Raw genomic sequence first — 24474 nt, forward strand, 5'->3', positions numbered from 1 at the left:
TTTACACATTCAGTTCACTGGGCTATAGGCGATTGCCACCTGGCAATGGTGAGGGCTACCATCGAAGGGGAAGGAGCTCTCCGGTCCACCGGGATCGCGATGAGTCCAGCCGCAATCGGTCCCCTAGTCGTACGAGTAGGCGCTCGAGCGACGGCCACAGCAGTACTAGGCATCATCAGCAACAACGCTACCATCAGCAACTGGACAGTACTACCGGAACGTCACGGCATAGTAGTGACGACAGGAAAGGAAGACACACCCGAAGGTACGATGAAATCGGAACAGACAAGGCTTCTCGCTCGACCCGTGACACGGATCTAAACGGATCACTAAACAATCAACGCATGCATAATCAACAGAAATCGTAAGTGTTGTTGATTCCTCCTCTTTTTCTATGCCTAACGTTACTTTACACTTCTTTCGTCTCTTGCACCTAGGCGGTTGGCAGCTGACAGCGGAGAGGACTTCTATCGAAGGGGCTCACCCACGCACCGGACCCGCGATAGATCCCGTAGTGTTACGAGATGGCAGCGATCGAAGGAGGGCAGTGGCAGCGAAGCCGACCAGCACTGTTCAAAAGCGATCAAAGTGGAACGACAATCTTCGAGCCCACGCACCATCAACCATCAACCTTCAACAAGTAGGGAGCCTACCGGCGACTATAAGAAGCAAGCACCTCGTGGGACTGTTCTGAAGAAGGAAGACGATGGCAGTACCCAGTACGAGTGGGGTGCGAAACGTACAATTAAACCGGAGGTAACCAGTGGTGGGTCAGACGAGCAAAAAGCATCAAAGGACGAACCGCCGAACGCAGACGATGAGCCGGTCCTGGTGGAGAAACAGAAGCCAAACTTTGCGCTGTCCGGTAAGCTGACGGAGGAGGCCAACAAGGTGAACGGGGTTGTGATCAACTATGCTGAACCGCCCGGTGCCTGCAAGCCGAAGCGCCGATGGCGGCTGTACCCGATGAAGGGCGATCAGATAATGCCAACGCTTTACATACACCGGCAGAGCTGCTACCTCATTGGCCGCGATCGGAAGGTTTGCGATCTGCCGATCGATCATCCGTCCTGCTCGAAGCAGCACGCGGTCCTTCAGTATCGGTTGGTGCCGCACGAGCGTCCGGACGGTACGACCAGCCGCACCGTCCGCCCCTACATCATCGATTTGGACTCCTCGAACGGGACGTTTGTTAACTACAAGAAGATCGAACCGAAGCGCTACCTAGAGTTGTTCGAAAAGGACGTACTTATGTTCGGCTTCAGCTCTCGCGAGTATGTGCTCCTGGAGGAAAACAGCAAGGATGACAAGCAGGTTGACGTGTGACGTGTGCTATGTTTGGTGGGTGTCAGTGTGTAAAAAAATCGCTGAAAAAGAGGAAGACTTCTGATTCTGGGTGAGTGAGGATTATGCTGCTTAATCATGAGCCCTCTCTCTTTTTCACTGTACGTAAATCCAGGAATGCGGGAAAATGCCCGTCTTTTCTCCGGAAACTTCAAACGATGTGTGTACCCCAAACGGGGAATGCATATATTTCTTGTGCGGAAATTTAGGTCGATTAAGTGAATAAAGTCTATCATATTTAGATATCTAGGATCTGTAGCGATTGTGGTGTTAGGTTGATTGATTGGTTAGTAGCCTTCGCTAGTCCTCATGATACATGGGCATGGCTAGGAAGCGACGAATGAGCCAACTCCGCACGAAGTACGGCGTCCAGGCGAACGCGGTATAGTACAGCCAGTAACGCCACGGTTCAGATTTGTACATCCGCTTGGGCTCAGGGTCGAATAGTGCACCTTTGATCACGCCGTTGAGAGGAGCATCCGTTGGAAATCGCTGTGCCGGGCGTGACTGGCAGATGGGCTCGAGGTAGTTGCGATAACGTTGAAAGTAGCGCCCGTACCGGCTACGTTGCTCCTCACCCATACCGGCCCACATAGCATCGAAAAAGCTCGGCTGGCGGGCGCAGATGTTGGAATGGAAGAGGAAGGAACCGGGCAAAATCTCAACCACGGGAACGCCGTGTGGTTCCAGTTCGAGTCGGATTGCCGTTGCCCAGCCATGCAGGGCGGCTTTAGTGGCCGAGTATACGCTCAATCCAGGCAGGGCTTGTTGACTGCAGTGGCTCGTGATGATGACCAGTCGGGCGCGATCCCGGCGGAGCTGGTCAATCAGCCCGCCAATAAACAAAAGTGGACCGGCCAGATTGACACGCAGCTGCTCGGTGATGAGTGTTGCCGGTAACCATTCCGCCTCGCCGAAGCACATTACCGCGCTGTTATTGACTAGCGCGTACAGGCCTGCAAATAGAGGGATCATCGCACGTGGATCATTATTCCGTTGGTTGCTCACAGTCCCTGTGGCTGCGAGTAGAACGATACAGCGAACTTACGGATGGTGGTGTCACTAAGGATGGCTCGAATGGTTTTGATTGCCGCATTGATGCTTAACTCGTCGCACAAGTCCAGCATAACTGGTATCATCTTTTTGTGGGTGCCGTTGCAAAGCTTGTCATATCCGTCCGAGCTAGTGCTGACGAACGTTCCGATAACGGCAGCATTTTCCTCGAGGCACATTTTGGCCATGTTGAAGCTGAAAGCAGATGAGGATTTTAAACGCTGCGACTGGCAATAACCCAAAAAAGAGATATTAAAACAAATGCAAAAGGACAGCAAACCTAAGAAAAAATTCATCCTCAACACCTCAAAAAACCAAACCGCTCGCCTCGCCGCCTGTGGTGAGGCCGAAAAACATTGCCTCCTGTGAGAATCGAACTCACGACCGCTGGTTTACAAGACCAGCGCTCTGCCATCTGAGCTAAAGAGGCGCAGACGTAACATTTCCTAATATAACACTCGGTTTTCCAGCTAAACGTCTGGCTAAATATTGAACTAAAGGGTTTATTTTGGAAGCTTTCGCTTCCAATCTTCCCCTGCTCCTAAATTCGGGACTTCAAACCTACCCTAAACCGGAATCGCAACCGGTAATAATGACAACATCTCTGTCTCCAAGAGCCGGAGGAGAAGTTCGCTGCTGACGACGACGGAAAAGGTAGTAGCGACCAATCAAGCCTGTGACAACGACCGCCACCAACCCGCTACCGATCGCAACCATGGTTTTGTTAACGGATGATGCGATCGGTAACATCGTTGCTGCTGCTGCTGTAAGATGCGATTGGTAAAATGAATGAGTTACTAAGAAAATCGTCACACCGACTGAACCCCCAAAACTCCCTGCAACCTTAAGTCGTTAAATGCGGCAAACGTGGAGAGAATGCGGGCCGAGAGATAGTGTTGTTTGTGTTGTACACAGACGAACAAAATCTCCTTCTTCTTGACTTGGTTCGGCCTGCGGGTGCTTAATTCTTGATTCTTGACAACTGATTCGCCGTTTTTGCTCCCGGTCCAAATTGTGCTCTCATGCTGTGAGTGCGTGTTTGTGTGTTTAGGTTGTGTTTCGAGCGGTACCGTTTTGATCTGACAGGTTCTTTGCGGAATATTGCTTTGCGTAGATCGTATTAGAAATTTTGCGGCGAAATTTGTAAGATCACGATCATCCAAAAGCCAGAGAAATGGCAACAGGTTATGTGTTATCATTCTCCGTACTCGGAGTACGAGATCGAGGCCTAGATCAAGGTGTGTGAGAATTAAAAAAAAAAGGTCAGAGTCTATCACAGAGTCATGGTGGGCGAGAGTTACAGGAACACTAAAATTACCTTTATCATAACGCCCATCGTGGCGTGCAAGCATAAACGGAAAAAAGCAGACGGGGAAAGTGCAGGCTTCGTCTGTACATTATCACCGGTTATTTCTGATTTTCGTGCTATTTATTAGTGTTGCTGGTATATGCTGAATATTCGATCACATATGTTTTAAACTAAGGCAAACAAACGCTATTGTTCGTTGCACCATTTCTTTTTTTCCTTTCTTTTGTCTGCTTCTTCATCATGGTCATCATCATCGTCCTCATATTCATTTTCTCCTTTTTTCACCATTCGGGTTGGTGTATTTAAGTAGTAATCAATTAAAGATTGCCTGCCATTGTTCGTTGTACGGGGATAGCGAATAACAATACTTCAGACACCAACAAGCATCGCTGCATTTTTCCAATTCATAAGTTTAACACTAATTTGCAAAGCTCTCTTTTCATGAAATCTAATTCCAAATCAAACAAACGATCCCGATACGCATGTATGTGGGTGCTGTTAGTTTTTTTTTTGTTGTTGCTATGAAATAACGAACAATGCTCTACATCGGATAAAAATGAACACGAGAGATACACTTAAAAAGGATAACGGTTGAAGTGATGGCTTATAGAGGCACATTGACGAAGGACGATGGTGGTGTTTCCAGTAGTAAATGAACCATTAATACTTAATGCTGCAATCGTTATCTTTAACCACACATGCGTCATGCGCTTTTAAATGCTTGGCTTCTATACGACGAGAGATCGTCCCGCACCAGTGTAGAACGTCAGCGTTTTTATTTGCATACCATTTACCGCACACAAGGATATTTCGGGCTCATCGTGATAAACGCTTGCTTTATTATCGTATTTCTACTAGCCTTTTGCCTTTAACATGTACAGTAATACCTCCTCTATGCTGGACTCATCAAACCACCCAGCTTGCGACCATTGGTACGCGCGCAGCCTTTCAAAACAAAGTGTATGACAGGGAATTCTTGATGGTGTTCCGATGAAGGTGTTCTGAAGAGCAGAGGGCGAAAAAGAGAGGGCGAGAAAAGCAGCTTCTGCAGGTCCATCGATCATCGATATGTGTTTAGTGGATAGTGGTGTATCATCAGGCTGCGTGAAGGGCATTGATCTGCTTCAACGTCCTGCTGGCCGCCGTCGGGGTTGGGAAACAGAAAAACCAAACAAAACTAGCTTCCGATAACAACGAATCGTCCAACACTAGTTGATATACACGAATGTAAGGGAATCATTGTAACTAGGATCGGTAGGCTACTCCGGAATGAATGCGTTCGTACGTACGAATGTTGCTATAGTGTATGAATGTTAATGTACATGCGCGTTTGCAAACAGGGATAGCAAACTCGGTACGCCATTTATAGCTGCAACAATCTCAGCAACAGCCGCTCTTAACATCTACATTTATTGGAGAAGGGAGGGGGGAATTTTTGAGAGGAGTTGGGGTCGGGGGGGGGGGGGGGGGGGGTGGATTAGATAGTGGTTGGGAGATCCTGCGGTAGACGCGTCGCCGCGGATCCTGCTCGCAAACTTACGCTCAGTTGCGCGCAAACCCGGGCGACACACGGAACACAGGCAATTGTTCGAGGCGGTGGAAAGTAGCACGGGCGGTTACGGGGCACAACACCCGAAGCTATGCGGGTAAAAATATCTGGTTGGCGTGAACTGGCACGCCCGGTGCCCGTGGCTGTCGGTCGGCGTCTTTTACTCGTGCGCCTGCGATTCCTGCTGGACGAACTGGAAGCACCGGGGCGATTTGATGGCGGATGGGGCCGCGGCGAGCGTCTCCAGTTTCCCGAGACGGGCGAGATCGTTTTTGATGAAGCGAGCGACGAGCGTTTGCGGGCGCTTCTGCCATTCCATCATCACCTCCTTCGGTGCCATCACCTGGTCGCCCTTCAGTCGGTCTAGCAGCGTCACGCACACGATGGCGGCCCGGATGCCGGCGTAGTGCGTGAGCGCTGCGAAGATCGTACACTCCATCTCGATGTTGACGATGCCAAAGTCGCGCAGCCGCTGCAGATACTGCATCTTGTCTGCCTCGGTGAAGTTGCAGAACGCACCGTCCAGCCGTCCCTGACCTGCAAGAAGGAGGTAGTGGTGGTGCGAGTGTGAAAAGGATGTGCTCGGTACACCCGGTCTGTGCTTAGTTCGCGCCTATCGTTTTTTTTTTTGTTTTTGCCACGCCTACCTTCATAGAAGTCGTACGTGCACATCGTCTTGCCGGTAATCGCCTCGTATGGATCGTCCGGTGATTTCAGGCCGACCAGATGATGCGCCAGACGCCGGTCCAGCAGCGCCGGACGATGCTCAATCTTTCCAAGGATCGCCTGGGAAAGCAACGTAGAACACAGTGCGCAGGATTAGTGGCGTGGACTATTCACAGCACGCGGGGTGCTAGGAGGGAATGTCCCCTCATTCGTACCAGTTCGTAGCTGTTGCGGAGTAACCCATCGTACGCACTCTCGGTAACGACGACGGTGCCACCATCGATACCGATGCCACCGCACGTACCGATGCGGATGAAGCACGGATCCTTCACCTTCGCGTGGTACATCAGCTTGATCAGCTCGTGCAGCAGTATGCCGACCGACGGTACGCCCATGCCGTGGCTTACCGATAGCACCGGGCCGACCTTGTACATCGAGTAGCGGTACGAGTAGGCGCTGATGTCTTGCAGCTGCGTCCCGGCCGGTAGCTTGTAGCCGATCTCGTCCATGATAAAATGCGCAAACATCTCCATCCGCTTCGGCGTGCCACCCATGCACACGTACTGTGCAAGCCAAAGAAAAATCGCGAAAATGTGAAACGTTAGGTAGGTGAAATCGAGTGCAAGCGAGGATGACGTTATTCGGCGGTACGGCAGCATGATAAAAAGGAGAAGGAGTAAGGAATAGGAGATGGAAGGAGAAGAAGAAGAAGAAGAAGAAGAAGAAGAAGAAGAAGAAGAAGAAGAAAAGGTTCTCGCGCAACGATCCGGGGCGCTGATAAGCTTGGCGGTCTGTTGAACGGTGTGGGACCCGTAATACTTAACAGCCAAACCTATCGCGAGGGTGGGGGGTGACACACGTCAGACACACACCAGCCGATAGCGGGCCGCCTTTATGGCCGGCTAATTGATCTTCTTATCGAGCGAGTCACGCCAATCCTATTGGTACACGGGTTAGCGAACCAATCCCCCCCCCCCCCCCCCCCCCCCCCAACAGTGACGACGTGGGGCTAGACGTTCGGCCAGCCCGTACCGCCCCATCCAACGCCTGCTGACCAGTTCTCCGTCCCTCGCTGCATCTTACCTTTACATCGCCGAACATTTTATGTAGATCGTGGCTCCCGCTGCCCAGCGCCAGATGGTATAGAATGTCCTGGTCCATGAGCTCGATGTTGGGGTTTCGCAACTTCACCGTGCCATCCGAGTGTCTAAGGAGTAGGAGAAAACAAAATGAGATGTCAGTCGTGTTGCGGTGTAAGCCAGCGCGAAACAATGCGTCCTCCGGGGCGGGTGGTTGATCCTCCGGGGTGGGGGTCCCGGGCGGTGCGCAGCGGCCATGTACCTGAGTTGACGGTGCTGCTCGTCCATCAGCTCTGTGTAATCATCGTCACACATCTCCTCATACTTCATTTCATCCTCCTCGAGCGTTACGACGCGTCGGGCCTTCTTGCCGTACTTCTCTCTCAGCTCCTGTATCCGAGGGCTTTCGGCGGCGTCGACGCTATCGGTCACCGTGCTGACGACTGCGGGAACGGCCCCACCAGCAGTCCCGGTACCATCGGAACCGGTACCACCGGCGGATGCACCGACACCATTGGAATTGTTGGAACCTCGCATCTTTTGCTCGTTCTTACACTTCTTTTCCCTTCGCTTTTCTCTTCTATTGCACTATTAATCAATCCACCGCCAAGTCTTTGGCTTCTCACTTCGTTCGCACTGTAGGTGTCTGTGTGTGTGTGTTGTGTGTGTGTGTGTCGTGGCACGTGCTTATAAGCACACGATGGAGTTTGGAAAATTCAATATCCTGCAGGGAAAGCAAGAGAATGAGCGTTTGAAAAAACGGGCAGCACGAGAAGCACGAGCGCACACGGCAGGCTCCTTAACCGCTCAGCACGGGCCAAGAGTATGGAGTATTATTTGATAGTGCATGTGCTGCTGCTGTTGACACATGACATCGAAAACATCGCCCCTAGACCGCCAATTATCGGCATCGGATGCATCGGCTCCTTCCGTGGCGCACAAGCATCATCGCATCGCTACGCACCGCTATCGCGCGCGCGCCCATTCATCGCGCTTTCGCGCGTTCAACACCAGCTGCGTTGGTTTGTATGTGTGTGTTGTGTGTGATCATTACGCAAAGCAGTGCCGGCCAGGCCCCTTCTGATGTAATCGACGTACGGAGCCTCGAGAGCGAGAGGGATAACGTCTTTGTCTGTGTGTGTGCGCGATAGGGCACGTACCTATGCACGTGGTGTGTGTGTTTGTGTGTGTGCGTGTGCGAGTGCTCGCCACAGCGTGCGTGTGTGTGCGTGCCCTTGAAAGTGAAAAGGGTTTAAGGGACGAACGGCGCGGTTGAGGGTAGAGATCTGCTTAGAAGGAGGTGGCGGCACAGTTTGATTGATGTCGTTTGACAGCCGTCGATCGCCTTTGGCTTCACCGTAGCTTGTGCTGTCGGTGCTGATAACATCCCGCCTTGGCAGAGTTTGACTCTCGCGTGTGTGCGTGTGTGTGTGATTGTGTTTGTGTGTAGTGCGTCACTACCAGATGTTCCAAAAACCCCAAACCGGTCAGAACACGCCATCTCCGCGACCTTGCGGCGGCTAAACCGGAAACACACAACACATATACACGCACACACACAAGGAGAGGGCAAAACACACGTGTAGAGCGAAGCGATCTTTAAGAACGAGAACGACGGCAGCAGCAGCATTAGCTGCTGCGGCGACAGCGGCGGCTGCGACGTACCGCCGCCCAGTGCTATTTTCAAAACATCTCGAGCGAAAAGGCCGCCGACTGACGGATGACAGCACTAGACTCGGGGCCTTATCAAGCTTGGGCCGTCGATTGCAGCAGGTGTCCGTGGATTAGTCGATAAGCACGATCGACCAAACAAAATCGCGAGACACGGGTATCGTTGTACCTGGGCTGCCCTAGAACCAATGTTAATACATTGGCCTCTAACAACAACAACAACAACAACAACAACGACGACAACGGTAACTACGAACAGCTACGAATCGCAGCGGCAGTGTGTGCGGAGTCAGGTGGACGGGCCGAAAGGGACTGTCTTTCGCTGTCGTGGCGGTGCTTGGATGCTGCGCTGCCAAAACCAAGCCCGCAACGAACGAGCAGACTAGCCACCGCACTCGCACTACTATTACGCCAAATATCGCCGTCGGCGACGCTTTCGCTCGAGTGAGAGCACCCGACAGGCGACATCTTTCCGAGCGACACACCGTGCTGACTGAAGGTGATGAGACCCACCGCACCATCGCACACTTGCGCCAGCCAACCAGCCAGGCAGACACGGGCGAGTGCCGCGTGTGTGTGCGCGCGCGCGCGCTCGCTCGCGCCACGTTGTCTCTTTATGCGTCGTCTTTTTTCCCTGGTTCGAAACAGCGTATATCGATCGAGTCGCGGCGGAATCGTCGCCGTCACCATTGAAACGTCGAAACTAGAAGGACCGCCGGCACTCACGCCTCTACACAGCAAAAACAAACGGCTCCCGCGCTTCGCTCCAAACGCTGTGCTCGATAGGAACGCTGTCACTCGACTACCGATCGTGCCGCCGGCGACAAAAGCTTTTATATTCCCCGCTCCGGGTATTGGCGGACTGGCTGGCAGGCTCTAGACGCTAGATGGCTAGCTGAGGTCAAATGACACATTGGACCACGCTAGGCGCGCGAGATAGGAGGAATTCGCGCCGCCGGGAGGACGGTACCGAGGCTAGGGCTCCGACCAGCTCTGCACCACTCTTCGCCCGTGGATCAGTTTTTGCGATAATCGGACACCCTGCTCGCTACAGTGCCCGATGCTGGCCACCGCCACGCGACAGTGTTAGACACCACGACAACGACGGTGACGACGACAGCGTGCGCGGAGCGCATCGATCGTGGCGACGATGATCGGATAGGACCGGATGACCGAGCACCCTCAGCACAACCAGCATCCCTCCGCTGGTCTGCTACGCATTCGCTGCGATTCTGGGTCGAACAGAAGTCACTGGAACACGCCAGATTCTGGATGGTGTGCGGGGCAGAGCAGCAGGGGAAACTAGCATAGGGTCGTCCACCGGTCCACAGCAAAGCATGCAAATCTATGTTTCATCATCGATGCCGCGTGTTTCATCACATTTCTCTCTCTCTCTCTCTCTCTCTCTCTCTCTCTCTCTCTCTCTCGCTCCTTCCCACACTTTTGTGCTACGAAAAACTAACAAAGAAAAACCGAGAACCAAAACCGGATAAGCATCTCTTCCAGCTTCAGGTCCACGCGGCACGCGCAGTTGCCAGCACTGGAGAACGAAGCTGAAAATATGGTCGCATCATTCGCAAGCAGAATGAATTCTCCAACCTACGTAGCGTCTAAGATAGCAGCTGCGCTGCCACCCCAGAATGGGTAAGCCTGCGGCAGTGCCCGAACCGTGCCGAATCCCACAGACAGGGGCTGCCACTGAGGAGTTTAGAGAAGCCGGCGAGACACCTGGTTTTTTGTTTTTTTTTTAGGTTTCTGTTCTTTAAATCATGCCCTCACTGTTACTTTTACTCATGGTACGGCTGGTTGAGCAACGCATTGTTTGTTTGTTATTGCATTAAAGAGGTTAGCAGGTTAGTTCGGTACTTACTCATCTCTATCTTCCTCCTCGACGACCGATGGGCGATAGTTCCATGCCATGGTGAGATGGTGCCTCTGGTGCTGCTGCTGCTGCTGCTGCTGCTGCTACTGCTGTTGCTGTTGTTTGTAGTGCTAATGAGGCCGGTGTGTGACTGTGGCCGGAAAACTAGATGCAGCCGGATAAGTCCGTTAATGTCCGCAGGTCTGACAGGGTGTAGGGTTGAGTAGGGGGGGAGTTTGATCGGATGGACCACCGGTTGCTTTGCTGATGAAGATCCTTCGGAGTTGTGAGGGCACGCAGGATGCGGGTAACCGCGAGCTACAAATTCCTGGCAGCTGATGGTGAGCTGTAGAAAGGATACATGCAACAGACGGTACCATTACATTAGCATACGATTGCATTGGCGGACGGCAGAGAACTACTAGCGGCCGCTACACGACCTACGATATGTAGTAAAACGGCGATGGAGTAGAACTGAGTGTGTTGTGCTATGAGTGGTTGCGTATGAGAATGGAGAAAGGGTGATGGCAGCCCTAATGGTGTCTCTGCACAAAGCAAACAAACGTGAGCGCTCGTGTGTTGCAGTTGCCTCTGCATGTCCGCCAACCATGATAAGCCCCAGCCCCAAGGGTTACACCAATGTCAATACGAACCACTGGTACGGAGTGACACACATCTCGCGGCTCGGTTAGTGCGGGTATTACGACACTGACTCATGATTGATTATAAACCCGCCAATAAAAAAAAAACATAAGCACCAACGGGAAATCCACGCCGTGTAATCGTAAACAAAACAATATTCCATCAGTAGATCAGTGGATCAGTACGGGGTCCTTTAAGAGTCTTTTCACATGGGACACACACACACACACATATACACACTCTGATGTACTGCGCGTTCCGTGTCCAGTGAACTAGCAATTTATGTCTCGCACTTTGCACGATAGTGCGATGCGACAGTAGTGACCAGACTACAGTGAAGAGGAAACATTTCCTTATTTCCTCGTTTCAATAACCCATAAACCGCAGTATTTGTATAAGCAGCGTTAATTTTCTTATGCGAATTTATTATGGTTTATCGGATAGAGGGACAAAATTCAGCTGATTAACATGTGCGCATCGCCGCATCGAACCCCGTTTGCCTTCCGTTTTTGTAGCACCGAAACATCATACTGGTCCGAGTAAATGAATGATCATTGGAAGGGGAGCCCCGGGAGCGGAAGCATAGTGTGCCGAACAGGAAGCGTTTAAAAACTGGCCGATGCATTTACATCCAATAAACTCCCGGGGGAGGAGGAGGTCTTTGCATGGGAGGAACTCTTTCCACAGGAATGTCTATTCAAATGCTGCGTTAAATCCCCTTCCCTCTCTCCTCGCCTCTCCCCACTAATTAAGAGGAGCATATACTAGCCTGAAACCATAACTGACTCACCGAGCGTTATGGGAAGGGCGGTGTAACTAGTAAATGTATGCAAATCTTGCTTTCCACCCCTTATATGCACTTTGACGGCGCCGGTAGGTGTGATGGTGAAGGGTACGGAAAGGGAGGGGGTGGATTACGTAAGCCAAGTCAACGGTCACCGTCGCCTCCTGCAGAATTGCTAGCTACTGAGTCTGATGATAGGGAAAAGCGATCCATTTGTAGGGGGCTGGTGTCGCTGTACGGTGGTGTCAACCGAATGCAAACATACTACTCCCCCTCCCCATCCCCCTTCACCCCACCCAGCCACACAAACGGTGAAACCACAATTCTACCGAACGATAGCCGAAGGTGTGTGTTTTCCGGAAGAGAGTGAAACAGAGAGAGAGAGAGAGAGAGAGAGAGAGAGAGAGAGAGAGAGAGAGAGAAAGAGAGAGAGAGAGAGAGAGAGAGAGAGAGAGAGAGAGAGAGAGAGAGAGAGAGAGAGAGAGAGAGAGAGAGAGTGCGAGCGCACGCGCGCGCATTCTGGACTTCGAATAGCCACCACGCTACTGTACTCCTGGAACACTCGATTCACACACACACACACATGCCTGGTGCTGCTGGTAGGTATGGTATGGAACAATGGTGTTGAGTTTTCCATGGAGAATCACGTGATAAGCCGTGTTCCGCCGCGGCTAGAATGGCAGAGGAGGTCGGCAGAGGGTATGGTATAGGGCAATGGGGCGTGTAAAAGGGGACCGGGCGTTGGTTGCCTCCTTTACCACTGGCCTAACCTGTTCTTGTTAAAAACGTATATCGCAGCTCCATCGGCTCTGCAACCGATCGAATTGATACGAAAATTGCTGCCATCGCGCTGTTTTTCGTCCTTGACGAATCGCTCGCCGCGGCGTTTCTTTGTGTTAAGGCGGCGTCTCCCTTTCTGCGGAGACCAAAGTTCTGTTTCGCCAAACAATGTAGAATTTGGATTTTACAGTAACGGTAACAAGGTGTTTGGATCCTCCTGATGTGGTGGCCCTTTTGGTGGCTTGGGGGCTTGGTGCAGGCCCGTACCGTAAAGGAATGGCGGGAGCTTTAGTTTACAGTTGCATATCTTAAGGCGTTAGTCGGGATGCGGCGGGTGTGGCCGTCGTCGACGATCAGGGTTTAGCGTAGCGGGAACACCCGCATTTTACATGCTTGTGCTAGAGCTCTGAACTACCTGGGGTGAATTTGAGGATGTGGGGGGGGGGGGGGAAGGAGGAGGAGGAGGTGGGTGTTATAACACTCAGCTAAAAAGCGGATCCCTTTGGAACGAGACCAGCTGCTACTACCTCTGAGCGGTAGTGATCTTTTTTTAACACGAGGGCCCAAGCGGTGTCCTTGGCAGTCCAAATAGAATGCTCCGTGGTGAGGCAAATAAAAAAAAAAACCGGTTGAAGGACTTGCATTACACCATTAAATGCGTTATCGATGCGGGTTAATCGGGGGATCTTCTAGACCTAGCAGGACATGCAGTTAGCTACTCGTGTGTTACTCAAGCAAGGCAGCCAAACCCAAAGCGTCTTTCCTAGCTCGTAACCACTAGCGGGGGGTCCCACACCCGCCCGCCGTCCGTTCGCATCGTATCATTCTTCCCTTCCTGGTTGCCTGGTAACAGTTTCACGCACACCGGACAAGCAATACCAGTTTACAGGGCGGCCGGTCTGTTGCCGATTGGATCGATTTTCGTGGTAATTACAGTATCACCTCTCGCCACCCACTCCCCCCCCCCCTCTCCTCGTACACAAAGGTTTCATAGTTTACCGGGGCATCTAGAATGCGTTTAGGAACGACGTCAGGACAGGAGCGGGAACCAAACCTTAATGCGCCACGTAGCGAACGAGCCTGGAGCCCATAAAACCTTGAGGCCGCAATGGGGATTCTTGAAATTTTGCAAAAATTATCACCCAACTCGACGCCCTCCTCATATCTATCACTTTTACTCACCCTACACGCTGCTCATCGCTCGGTTCACTGCGCGACACAGTACGACACTATCAGGAAGCTATTCCCCGCGCGGTGGATGAATGGTTCGGCTTGGCAAGCGTGGCACGGATCCCTAAGAGACTAGCCACCCAGCTAAAGCAGCAGCCCTACTCTAAGTAACGAAACGCACGCACCGACTGACGCTCTGACTCCTGGAGCGTTCCGATGGACACTCGGCAAAAGGTCCTGGCTCGAGGGCGATCGGGACCGCCACAGCACGAGAAGCCGCAGCCGCAGCAAAACATTCTGTGCTCGTGTCGCGATAGAGTGTGTGTTTGTGGTGCTGCTTTACACATACGTTACTGAAGAAACCGAACCAACATAGCAGAACCACCCTCCCCCCCCCCCCGCCCTCTCCACCCGCACCAAACCACCCAACGCCCTGTCCGACGTCGTTGACCGGAGAGGAGCGAAGCGAGGGAGAAGGACGACTGCAATCGTACTCGCGAGAACCCGATTTACGCACGACCAAGACAGTATATATACACACAGTATACACACAGTACAGTCTTTATATATACAGTATATATATATAATTCGCATAAAATAGTATATTATGAAATATACATTTACATAAATATACAAGTATATTATTTCCTTCTGTAGCATGAACGCGAACCACATCCTTTCGCACAGTACCGTTCACGTGTTCGTGCCAGCCGAGCAGACTACACACGGTTGTTATGCAACTGCTTCCTCCCATCTTCTCGTTGCTAGCAACGTTGCTACTAGCGGCAAATGCGCTACGTGTACATCGCATGTTGGAAAACCAACAGTTTTCATTTCTTCGGTGTTAACTTGGTGGTTGGCCAACCTTTCAAAATTCTTTGATCACGTTACACCGCGAAGATTCATTGTTTGTGCTGCGAGCTACAGGTCAAATACGGGGCTAGTCCTATCCGTAATAATAGCTTCATTCGCTTATTACTACCGACCTATGGCACCCTACAAGTTGACCCGGTATGTTGAAATTAGCTATACTATTAGCTATATATTAGCTCTTATCTCTTATCGTTCCTCGAAACCAATGTGACCCCCGAGCGGCGAACTGTTCAGCACATTCGACCGAATTCATGCTGTGCTATTATCACGAATATTAGAAGATCCTGTTACGCAAAATTGTACCTCCTTTCGCCATAGAGGTCTCCCCAATCCAGTGCCTTCGTCTCGTAGGTGAAATTCAATGCCCTCCCGGGAGGCAGGGAATTGATAAGACCGAGCAGCAACTGGACTCTCTAGCAACTAAAGGCGAGTGCCAAATCATCAACCAAATTGCCAAATTGCAAAATCATCAACCAAACAATCATTACACACAAGTGACTTATTGAAAATAAAAAGGAAAAAGTGTATTTATTCAGTCATTTTGTCTTAAATCACCACGAGAAGCTTGGCTATACGGTTTGCTTATGATTAACACACATACAACAAACACAATCACACACCCACACACACACACACACACACATGCGTTAACATTTATGCTATGGAGTATTGAGAATATACTGTCCTTGCTGTTTCCCAAATGTTGTAGTTTTTGGCGGAAAACGCGAGCGAGAGCGCCTTTTGCGAAGCAAATGGTTTTGCCAAACTTAGTATGAGTCGCTATGCAGACGATTTGCCTTCGACTTGGCTTGATGCAATAGGCTAATAATAATTGCTACAAAAAATGACTCCATAACAACCACATCCTTTTGTGATGACTTTAGGCACAGTTAGCCACTCGCGGGCGTACTGCTAACAGACCAGGGGTATCAAGCACATATTTTTACAGGTAAGAGTATTTTGTTTTTGGTCGCCTTGGCCGTACATAGGTTTTTTTATACAGTATACCTCAATTTTACCCTGTGAGCTATAGCTGAGAGATGAAGCTAGTGGGAAGGGCTTTGAAAATTCGATGGAGCTGCTCTATTAGTCACCTTCTACGCTGTTTATGATCACCATAGCTACTCAATTGTCTCGCGTACCTTCCTTTCTCTTTACAATATAAGCCACCGTCTTCCCTTGCTATCGTTCATTGACCTAGAATCTGCACACTCGTCGAAGTATACGCTAAAATAATTGGCAGCACGAAAGGACTTAAAATAAGGTACGCAAGTTGTTGGATACGTTGAACAAATCTATCAGTAGTTCGGGCAGCACGAGGTAAATGGTTCATACCCGTATGGACAAAATGTATGCAACCGGGTCTATTATTGTTTAAAAGACCCGAAATTGTTCTGGTAACGGGTCTGTTAAGCGTGAACAGATTCGGTTGCATATACCTTCTGTCAATGGGGTATTCCCTAATGTTATAGTGAGTGTTCTTTGTAGTCCATTGTTCAGATAACGGCTCGGGACGGGAATACCTAAACGGAATTTGCCTCAAATTTAGCCATTCTAATTAAAATACACACTGAGCACAAATGTCTAAAAACATTAACGGATGTCTACTGCGACTTTTCAACGTCATTTTAAAAGATATTTCATAAGTATTTGATGGGGAAATTTTCTCTAATGGAACATCGAGCCGTCTTGTAGTGCTTTTCGTGTCCGGGAATCTCTGTAGAACTAACACCACTTCACCTCGAGGCTACCGCAGGTTTGGCTAATCTCTTTGGAAAGCATGCAAATGTATGCCGAAATCGCTAACACCCCCTTCAGCCTATCACATTATTGTTTTTTTTTCAAATTCCTCTCCTTCGTTCTGAAAGCTGCCCTATCGTAACAATTACATGATGCATCCGATGCCTTTTAGTAAACATAGTCACTGTGTGGGAAGATGGCACGTGCCGGTAGGTGATACGGATCCTGCTGGTTACGGTAATGACGCGCCAGGAAGATAGCGATTATCTGTGAACGAGGAAAATGATGCATGAATCATTAGAATCTTGAGCGAAAGTATAAAGAAAGGGAGATAGGGATACAGAGAGAAAGAAAGAAAAAAAGAAGTAAAAAAAGGATCGAAAGATAAAAGACGACTAGGCAAGGACAATCATAAAGCGGCGAATGAAAAAGCTTGAAATGTTGGGTGTGAAACGATTTTTTTTTTGTAAACCATTAACTGTTTTAAGCAAACCCGGAATTTAGTGACCAGGATAGATCATCGTAGAGAATCACATTCAATTTAAAGCGAAATCAAATATGAGAAGGAATAGACTCTTATACGTGTACACTACAAACACAACCAGATCTACAGCTAAGCACACTGAATACAATAACAAAAAGATATAAGGGGCAACGACAACCCATAAATAAAGAGAATCAATAAATAAGGTGCGGTAAATCGTGTATAAAAAAAGGGAACTGGGAAAACCATGCGCCTATATTACGTTCGAATGAGTACTTGTGGCAAAAAAACAAACTTAAACAAACTTAACCACATATCGATATAAGCTGTTTATGGGTGAATGTTCGCGGAAATAATTACCATTCGTGTTCGCCAACGGTGGACGCAAGGAACGGTACGCAGCAACGGTGGACGCAAGGAAAGGAAGTAAGAAAGGTGGGTGAAAGGGTTTGAAATCGCAGCACATTGGACAAAGTGAATGAAGGAAAACTTAAAGAAACGCACTTGGATTACCGCGAGGATCCTTCTGATTTCGGTATCTCACAGTAAGCCAAACGCCAAGGATCTAGAGAGCGAAATATTAACGGAAAGGAAGGTGGAAGAGAGCGGGAGAGATTAAGAACAGCGCCACCCGTTAGGTGAACACGACGAACGAGGGCAGGTTGATGCGATTGTAATGAATGTCCATATGGGGCCCCACAAATAATCCATGCCAGCATGTAATCAATGCACACCGAGATGAAACCAAGAGTTAGTGGAGAGATAAGAAAACAGAGAATGAATTTGAGAAATGGGATATTCAAATTGTTCGGATAACGGCTTGGGACAGTGTAAATGGCGTTGAGAGAAACAAAAACCACTCGCATAAAGTTACGCCAGATGACGCGTGGTTAAATAGCCGCTACGCGCAAACCAGAACCACTAAACCGCGACAGTAATCGACACTTATCAACGATCTGCTTACCTCGGTTAGGCTGAAGAACAGCCCGATCCCGCCAGACAAACGGAAAGCGTAGCCGATGCTGTTCTCGAGCATGATACTACACGGTGGACACTGGCAGTTCTTTAGCCAACTGGCCGGGCAACACTTTAGCTGTACCTGCTCGCAGGAAGGATGGGAAGAAACATCATCATTCCCTCCGTTGGCGGTGGTTGTCGAGTTGAAACCGCAGCACAGAAACTTGTCCTGGACCTCCTTCTTAATCTCCATCGGCGCCATTGTCCAGCCCTGCTCGGCGAACTGACGCTGCCGCTCGGCGGTAACTGCTAGGCAGCTGCAGGCGATCGAAAACTGAATCAGGAACAGCAGGAACAGTATGATCATGTACTGCAAGAGAAGGGGGATATATGTAAGAGGACTTCGTGCGGACGGTGCTGCTATCATTCAATCCAGTGCTTGCAATTACTTACGAAGAACAGCATCACTTGGTGGTGCTTAACCGCGCCAATCAAACCGAGCACGGATATCAGTATAAGGATGACACCGCAGACAAGGATGCCGCTGATGATTGGCAGGTTGGTTACAATCGAAGCAGCCCGACCGTACACCCCAACCCCGATCAGTAGGAAACCAACCAACTAGCAGATCGAAGGAGAAGTAGAAGAAGCGTGGTAAAAGGAACGGGTGGGGGAGGGGGGGGGGGGATAGAGAGAGAGAAATACACCATCGCACCAAGGAAACAGCGGCGAAAAGTCTAGAAAGACCCGCAGTAGGGGGTCTCTCTAGCTCAGCTGGTGCCCCTCGCTTGCTTCTATATACGTACCACATACAGGACATTCAGCGCAATCAACGCATTCTTCGAACAGCTAAATCCGCCACACATTTCGCTCCACAAATCCAATAATCCTTTCGTCAGATTGGTGGGGTAGGTTTCTGTACCAAATGAAAACTGTGCACGGACAAGAGCGCTATTATGATCGTGAACTAGCTGCGTCTTCCTCTGTACAACTCGATGGGAACAGCTGATTTTACAATCACTTTTGCAAAGATGATACCGTAACCCCGCGTCTATACTGTACTACTTTTTAGCAACATGCCCCCCGCTTCGTAAAAATTATAACATTACGGTGGGTCCATGTTAACTGCTGCTACATCAAACAGGTCTGGCACGTTTTACATTACTTCTTAGGAATCGACTTTCAATTCATTGACTTAATGATCTTTCAGAACAGATCTTGTTAGCCATTTCATCTCTAATTTTAATAAAGATTCCAACGAGGAACAAACATTATCGCCGATTGTAATGTTTTCTTCCTTTTTTAAAAAATTCGCTCGACAGTTTCGCTCACGGTTTCGCTAACAGTCGCGCATGATGGGGACCAACAAATAGAGAGGTAGCACGATGTGATCGGCTCTACTGTCAAAAAAGTTCAGTATGGGGACCTGTCGAAGCGTCTTTGACGCCACCTCTCTATTTAAAACACCTTGCCTTGGATGATAGTTGCAACTGTCAAGCTCAAGAATAAATTAAATTAAAATAAATTTCGAGCGCGAAAAATTTGGGTTTCCGTGGCTAGATCCTTTACAATCGCAAAAAGGGGTAACGGGTCGCCACACAATTGCTTCAACCAGCAAGCTGGAATCTATACGGAAACGCTACCTTTCTTGCCAGACCAGCAATAATAGCTTTTAGTTGAAGGCTCGTTATAGTCAGTGTACAAGTACCTTAAAAATCGCTGGAATTAGCTGTCATATCGAAGTCATCCGTTGGCCTGGTCAATGGAAACGGAGCTGAGCGTAATAACTGTTATTCGGTGCTGCAAGATACATCTGCCGCTAGTGAAGAATCGAAAAATGGAGGTTACTAGTGCAGGCTTGAGGAAAAGTGCATCATCACCTTGGCCGATGATAATCGTGCTCAATACGCTACCCCAAGATTGCGTCGGCGATTGGCAATCTATTCAACCTGAAATCGAATCAAAGGCGGCCACGAAAAGAATAGCGCTCAGACTAAGACCAGGCTTAACATCGATTGAGGAAAAGTGGAATAAATTCGATCTGCCACCGTTGGATCAGTTTAAGCGAAACCGGCTGCAACCAATAACATCTATTGAAATAGAATTGGAGAAAGATTTGAGCCAGTTGAACGACTCAATGCGAAATATTTTTGATACAACATTTGATTTGCCACTCTGCGAGACGAGTCCAACTGAACCACAAAATAATGAGCAACAACACCCATCAACCGACCACCGATGCTCCCAACCTCTGGTAAAAGCAGAGAGAGATGCAGAAGGCTGTGAAAATTTTGATACGAGCAATGCGGCCATACACCCGGGAAATCGGTTCAATATGCCAGTGGCCCGGGAGGTGCTGCCATCGCAGGAAACCATATGCGAGGAGGATATAAATCTAACAAAACCATTCACGGAGCAACTGTTAGATGATAGCGATGAGGACATATTCCTCGAAATAAATCGAACACCGGAAACCATTCAGGCTGCCACTCCTCCCACTCGTTATGGCTACAGCGGTGTGACATCAGACACTACTGGTTTGCATGGTTCCCCGATAGCCAGAAGCAGTCCATTCATTCCAAATATGATGCTGCGATCACCGTCCATCTTCGCGAGACTAACTACTGACCTCCAAGTACCGCGGTTGAACCTCCAGCGTTTACGCTTATCTGGTAAGACCCTGTTCAGTCAAAAGCACTTACTGGATGATATGGAAGATGCTGGCCCTTCGCACGCACATCGTCCGGCTTCCGGAAGAAGCATTGACGACGATGACGACGACAGTGTCATCGGGTTACGGCGTCCCGGAAAAGTTCGGCGAATTGCCGATACACAGAGCGATGCCATCGAACAGCATGATGCTGCCAATGAGGTAAGGGATGGAGGCATGTAAACAAAGCGGGATACAGTAGTTTTATACATGATACTAGATCTGACTGACTTACCGGATTTGACCGACTCTTTCTAGCACCGTACAGTTTCGCCTGGCAACCTGAAGAAAATTGTACGAGAATTTATTTGTGCCGAGGCTGAAGCAAGTGACGACTGTGAGATGGAGACTGAAGAAGAGGAGAGCAACGAGGAGGATGATTCGTTCATCGTGCGGGACAGTCAGATCGAGGAGGCCAAACCGGTGTCATACGAACGCGCCATGTACCTGCGATCTGTTCGAGATTTACCACGGGCGGGCGCATTCTATTTTCCCGATCGTCAGCAACGGCCTCCAGCATTGTCGCCGTGGGCAAGTCCAATAAGTGACAGCATAGATTCACAACAGGACACCTATGACCAGTCGTTTTTGGATGAGGACGCAAAGGCTAATTCGCACCTATCTGTCCTTGAGCAACTAGAAGCGAAATTGGAAAAAACGAAAGCTCCTAAACGGACAACTCCTTGCAGTTGGAAATGATTTTTTTTCTAAATTAGGTGAGGCATGCTCTGTAAAATATACTATAGATTGTTCCCAACCTCTCATGTGGTTTCAGGTCGATTAAATTATGTATTTAATTGTCTTTTTTTTTGTAGGCAAATACAACACCTAAGACTTCCGCCAAATAGTCTTCTAACTATGAAGCATTCCACCGACAATCAACACATCTAGCCATATACCTGATAGTGCTTCCGTGTTTCAAAGGGACAATGGAATTGAATAGTTCAGTTTTAATACTCAAAATTTCGTTATTTATTTGTAAACGAGTAAAACGCCGTTTGTTTGAAGTACCATTAATTAATTAGATAAAATAGGATGACTCATGGCGTTTTAACATAAAGAAAACTTAAATGATGGCTTTCCGTGTCTCCAAAGGCTAACGGAATGGAAAGTTTAACTTGAACTCTAAGTGTCCTTGTTAGGAGTGCCAATACTAAATTAAATAAAAAAGGATGACTCAGATCGGGGAATGCTAGCTTGGACTTTCGCCTTAAACGCACCTCTTAACGGTCACTCGGAAAAGTTAAAATGAAGAAGAAAAGCGACAAATCGGTGAACAACGATGCCGACAATAGCCTGCCATAAACCGCAAGCGGAGCTTGCGGCGCGGACGGAACGGTTCGCCGCGGATGAAGCGGCAACACATACCGGTTGCGGTGCGTGCGGCGCGGCACGGCCGTTATAGCGTTGAACCTATCGATATAAACCAAACAATGTTTACGAAAACACGAATTGTTAACGAAAACAAAATATTAAATTTCTATTAATTATCATATTATACTATACATATTATTATCAATAACATGATTCCATGATCACAATGCAAACACTCATTTAGTTTACATCCAACTGCCAAATCAAATCCACCGGATTTCGCCGCGTTTCGCCGCGTCAAAATGCAAACTTTTGCATTTGGCCGCAAGGTCCGCAAGGATCCGCACGCGCCGTCCGCATGCGGTATGTGTTGCCCAGTACAATCCCATACATTCTATTCGTACGCGGCGAAACGTTCCGCACGCGCCGCTTGCAGTCTGTGGCAGGCTATTAGCCTGCCTATTTTATGACCAATTTTATGCAATGTAACGAAAGACCATAAATCAATCATAATCGAATAGAAACTCCTTTTACATTGCTTTTGTTTAACAAGAATCGTATCAGCAGAGTACAAAACTGAAAAAAAAAACTTTCGTACTTTCCAAAGCGAAAACATCGATGAAAACAAAACCATGGCCCCTAACTTGTCAAATTTTGCAATCATTTTTCTAATCGTCGCGAAGCATTTTGTTCTGCATGACTACACCTGTATAATATGGAATGCTTGGTGAAGAATCGCGGGAATAAACTGTCTAATCGAAACCACCCGGTTCTCCCGACCAAGATGGAGGCTGATCTGACCGTATTTACTACGTAAGCGTAAGCGTAATATGAGCGTGAGAACCAATCGAAAAATAATAACCTCCATTTTTACAGGCTCGAGGAATAATACATCATCACATTGGCCGATAGTACTCGTGCTTAATACGCTACCCCAAGATTGCGTTGGTGATTCTCTGAAATCGAATCAAAGGCGGCCACGAATCGAATAGCGCTCAGACTAAGACCAGGATCAACATCGATTGAGGAAAAGTGGAATAAATTGGGTCAGTTTAAGTGAACCAATAACATCTATTGAAATAGAAATGGAGAAAGATCTTAGCCAGTTGAACGACTCAACGCTAATATTTACGAGTGGAACAACATCCGATGTGCCACTCTGTGAGACGAGTCCAACTGAACCACAAAATAATGAGCAACAAAAGCCATCAACCGACCACCGATGCACCCAACCTCTGGTAAAAGCAGAGAGAGATGCAGAAGGCTGTGAAAATTTTGATACGAGCAATGCGGCCATACACCCGGGAAATCGGTTCAATATGCCAGTGGCCCGGGAGGTGCTGCCATCGCAGGAAACCATATGCGAGGAGGATATAAATCTAACACCGGAAACCATTCAGGCTGCCACTCCTCCCACTCGCTATGGCTACAGCGGTGAGACATCAGACATTACTGGTTTGCATGGTTCCCCATTAGCAAAAAGCACCCCATTCAGTCCAAATACGATGCTGCGATCACCGAACCAAAGGGCCCGTGTTCCCTTATGTAGAAAGACCCTGTTCAGCCAAAAGCGCTTACTGGATGATATGGAAGATGCTGGCCCTTCGCACGCACATCGTCCGGCTTCCGGAAGAAGCATTGACGACGATGACGACGACAGTGTCATCGGGTTACGGCGTCCCGGAAAAGTTCGGCGAATTGCCGATACACAGAGCGATGCCATCGAACAGCATGGTACTGAGGTAAGGGAAGGGGCATATAGACAATGCGGGATACAGATTATCTATACATGTTACCGGATCTGACTGACTTGCTGATTCTACCGGATCTGACTGACTCTTTCTAGGGCCGTACAGTTTCGCCTGGCAACCCGAACAAAACAGGACGAGCAAGTAGCGACTGTGCGATGGAGATTGACGAAGAGGAGAGGAACGCGGAAGATATCAAATCAAAATCTTAATCAAATATCTTAAAATACTACCTATGAACAATTCCACCGACAATCAACACATCTAACTATATACCTAGAAGCGCTTCCGTGTCTCAAAGGGAAAACGGAATTGAAAATTTCAACCTGAATACTTAAAATTTTCGCTAATTATTTGTAAACGAATGAAATGCAATAAATATTGAATAAATTTGAAGTGCCAATAAATAATTAGATAAAAAAGGATGGCTCAGGGAATATTAAAATTAGTATTGAATCAGTGTAAATAATCAGCTAATGGAAAACCGAATCACTGTTCAACGAGAAGTGATTAACAGGATCACGGCAGTTGAAAGAAGGGTTAAAACCAAGTTTGTTTTCGAAAATGGGAACTTGAGCTACAAACGGAGCGAAAGGAGTATACTAAATCAAACATGCTAATTTGCTTGTTTCCGGAAGGATTTAAATGATCAATTCGAGGACAAACGATAAAAGGTTCTGCCGCAGAAAGTGAAGAGTGCTTGTGGAATGCCCCACCGAATATGTAAATTAAAACACTGC

At 48.7% G+C, this 24474-nt stretch overlaps 5 protein-coding genes and 1 non-coding gene across 17 annotated transcripts in view; 2 read left to right on the forward strand and 4 right to left on the reverse strand.

Moving 5' to 3' along the window:
• Positions 1-1948, forward strand: part of LOC125954401 (uncharacterized) — a 2439-nt gene extending 491 nt beyond the window's left edge. The window contains exons 2-3 of the mRNA XM_049684660.1: positions 29-364; positions 438-1948. Of these exons, the coding sequence (XP_049540617.1) occupies positions 29-364; positions 438-1326 (1225 nt within the window). The 3' untranslated portion in view covers positions 1327-1948. The remainder of the gene's footprint in view (positions 1-28; positions 365-437) is intronic.
• LOC125953237 (D-beta-hydroxybutyrate dehydrogenase, mitochondrial) lies at positions 1645-3160 on the reverse strand. Its single transcript, XM_049682732.1, has 3 exons — positions 2963-3160; positions 2393-2592; positions 1645-2300 (listed from the first exon to the last, which is right to left on the reverse strand). The coding sequence occupies exons 1-3, from the start codon at positions 3145-3147 to the stop codon at positions 1645-1647; spliced, it is 1041 nt and encodes a 346-aa protein (XP_049538689.1). The 5' UTR covers positions 3148-3160.
• On the reverse strand, positions 2755-2827 carry Trnat-ugu (transfer RNA threonine (anticodon UGU)). Its single transcript has one exon. It is a non-coding gene; the product is annotated as a tRNA-Thr (tRNA).
• A 1362-nt stretch (positions 3161-4522) lies between the features above and the next one.
• Positions 4523-14121, reverse strand: LOC125954405 (uridine phosphorylase 1). 10 transcript variants are annotated; one of them, XM_049684766.1, is made up of 6 exons: positions 13921-14121; positions 10542-10878; positions 7005-7128; positions 6137-6484; positions 5903-6041; positions 4523-5792 (listed from the first exon to the last, which is right to left on the reverse strand). In XM_049684766.1, the coding sequence occupies exons 2-6, from the start codon at positions 10589-10591 to the stop codon at positions 5416-5418; spliced, it is 1038 nt and encodes a 345-aa protein (XP_049540723.1). In that variant the 5' UTR covers positions 10592-10878; positions 13921-14121; the 3' UTR covers positions 4523-5415. The 10 variants fall into 10 exon arrangements, with proteins under 10 accessions (XP_049540723.1, XP_049540642.1, XP_049540633.1 ...); XM_049684685.1 differs by lacking the exon at positions 13921-14121 and adding an exon at positions 7263-7724 and having other exon boundaries at positions 10542-10560; XM_049684676.1 differs by lacking the exons at positions 10542-10878; positions 13921-14121 and adding exons at positions 7263-7724; positions 9398-9541.
• A 1159-nt stretch (positions 14122-15280) lies between these two features.
• On the reverse strand, positions 15281-23696 carry LOC125948265 (tetraspanin-13). 3 transcript variants are annotated; one of them, XM_049675458.1, is made up of 5 exons: positions 23565-23696; positions 18769-18894; positions 18416-18583; positions 17970-18332; positions 15281-16788 (listed from the first exon to the last, which is right to left on the reverse strand). In XM_049675458.1, exons 2-5 carry the CDS (start codon positions 18826-18828, stop codon positions 16690-16692), a joined length of 690 nt encoding a protein of 229 aa, XP_049531415.1. In that variant the 5' UTR covers positions 18829-18894; positions 23565-23696; the 3' UTR covers positions 15281-16689. The 3 variants fall into 3 exon arrangements, with proteins under 3 accessions (XP_049531415.1, XP_049530551.1, XP_049532279.1); XM_049674594.1 differs by lacking the exon at positions 23565-23696 and adding an exon at positions 20665-20790; XM_049676322.1 differs by lacking the exons at positions 15281-16788; positions 23565-23696 and adding an exon at positions 17152-17570 and having other exon boundaries at positions 18769-19039.
• Positions 19717-21855, forward strand: LOC125960009 (uncharacterized). Its single transcript, XM_049673289.1, has 3 exons — positions 19717-20834; positions 20931-21388; positions 21488-21855. The coding sequence occupies exons 1-2, from the start codon at positions 19725-19727 to the stop codon at positions 21369-21371; spliced, it is 1551 nt and encodes a 516-aa protein (XP_049529246.1). The 5' UTR covers positions 19717-19724; the 3' UTR covers positions 21372-21388; positions 21488-21855.
• Positions 23697-24474: the final 778 nt, after the last annotated feature.

Source organism: Anopheles darlingi, chromosome X (genome assembly GCF_943734745.1).
Source record: "Anopheles darlingi chromosome X, idAnoDarlMG_H_01, whole genome shotgun sequence".
NCBI classification, from domain to species: Eukaryota; Metazoa; Arthropoda; class Insecta; order Diptera; family Culicidae; genus Anopheles; species Anopheles darlingi.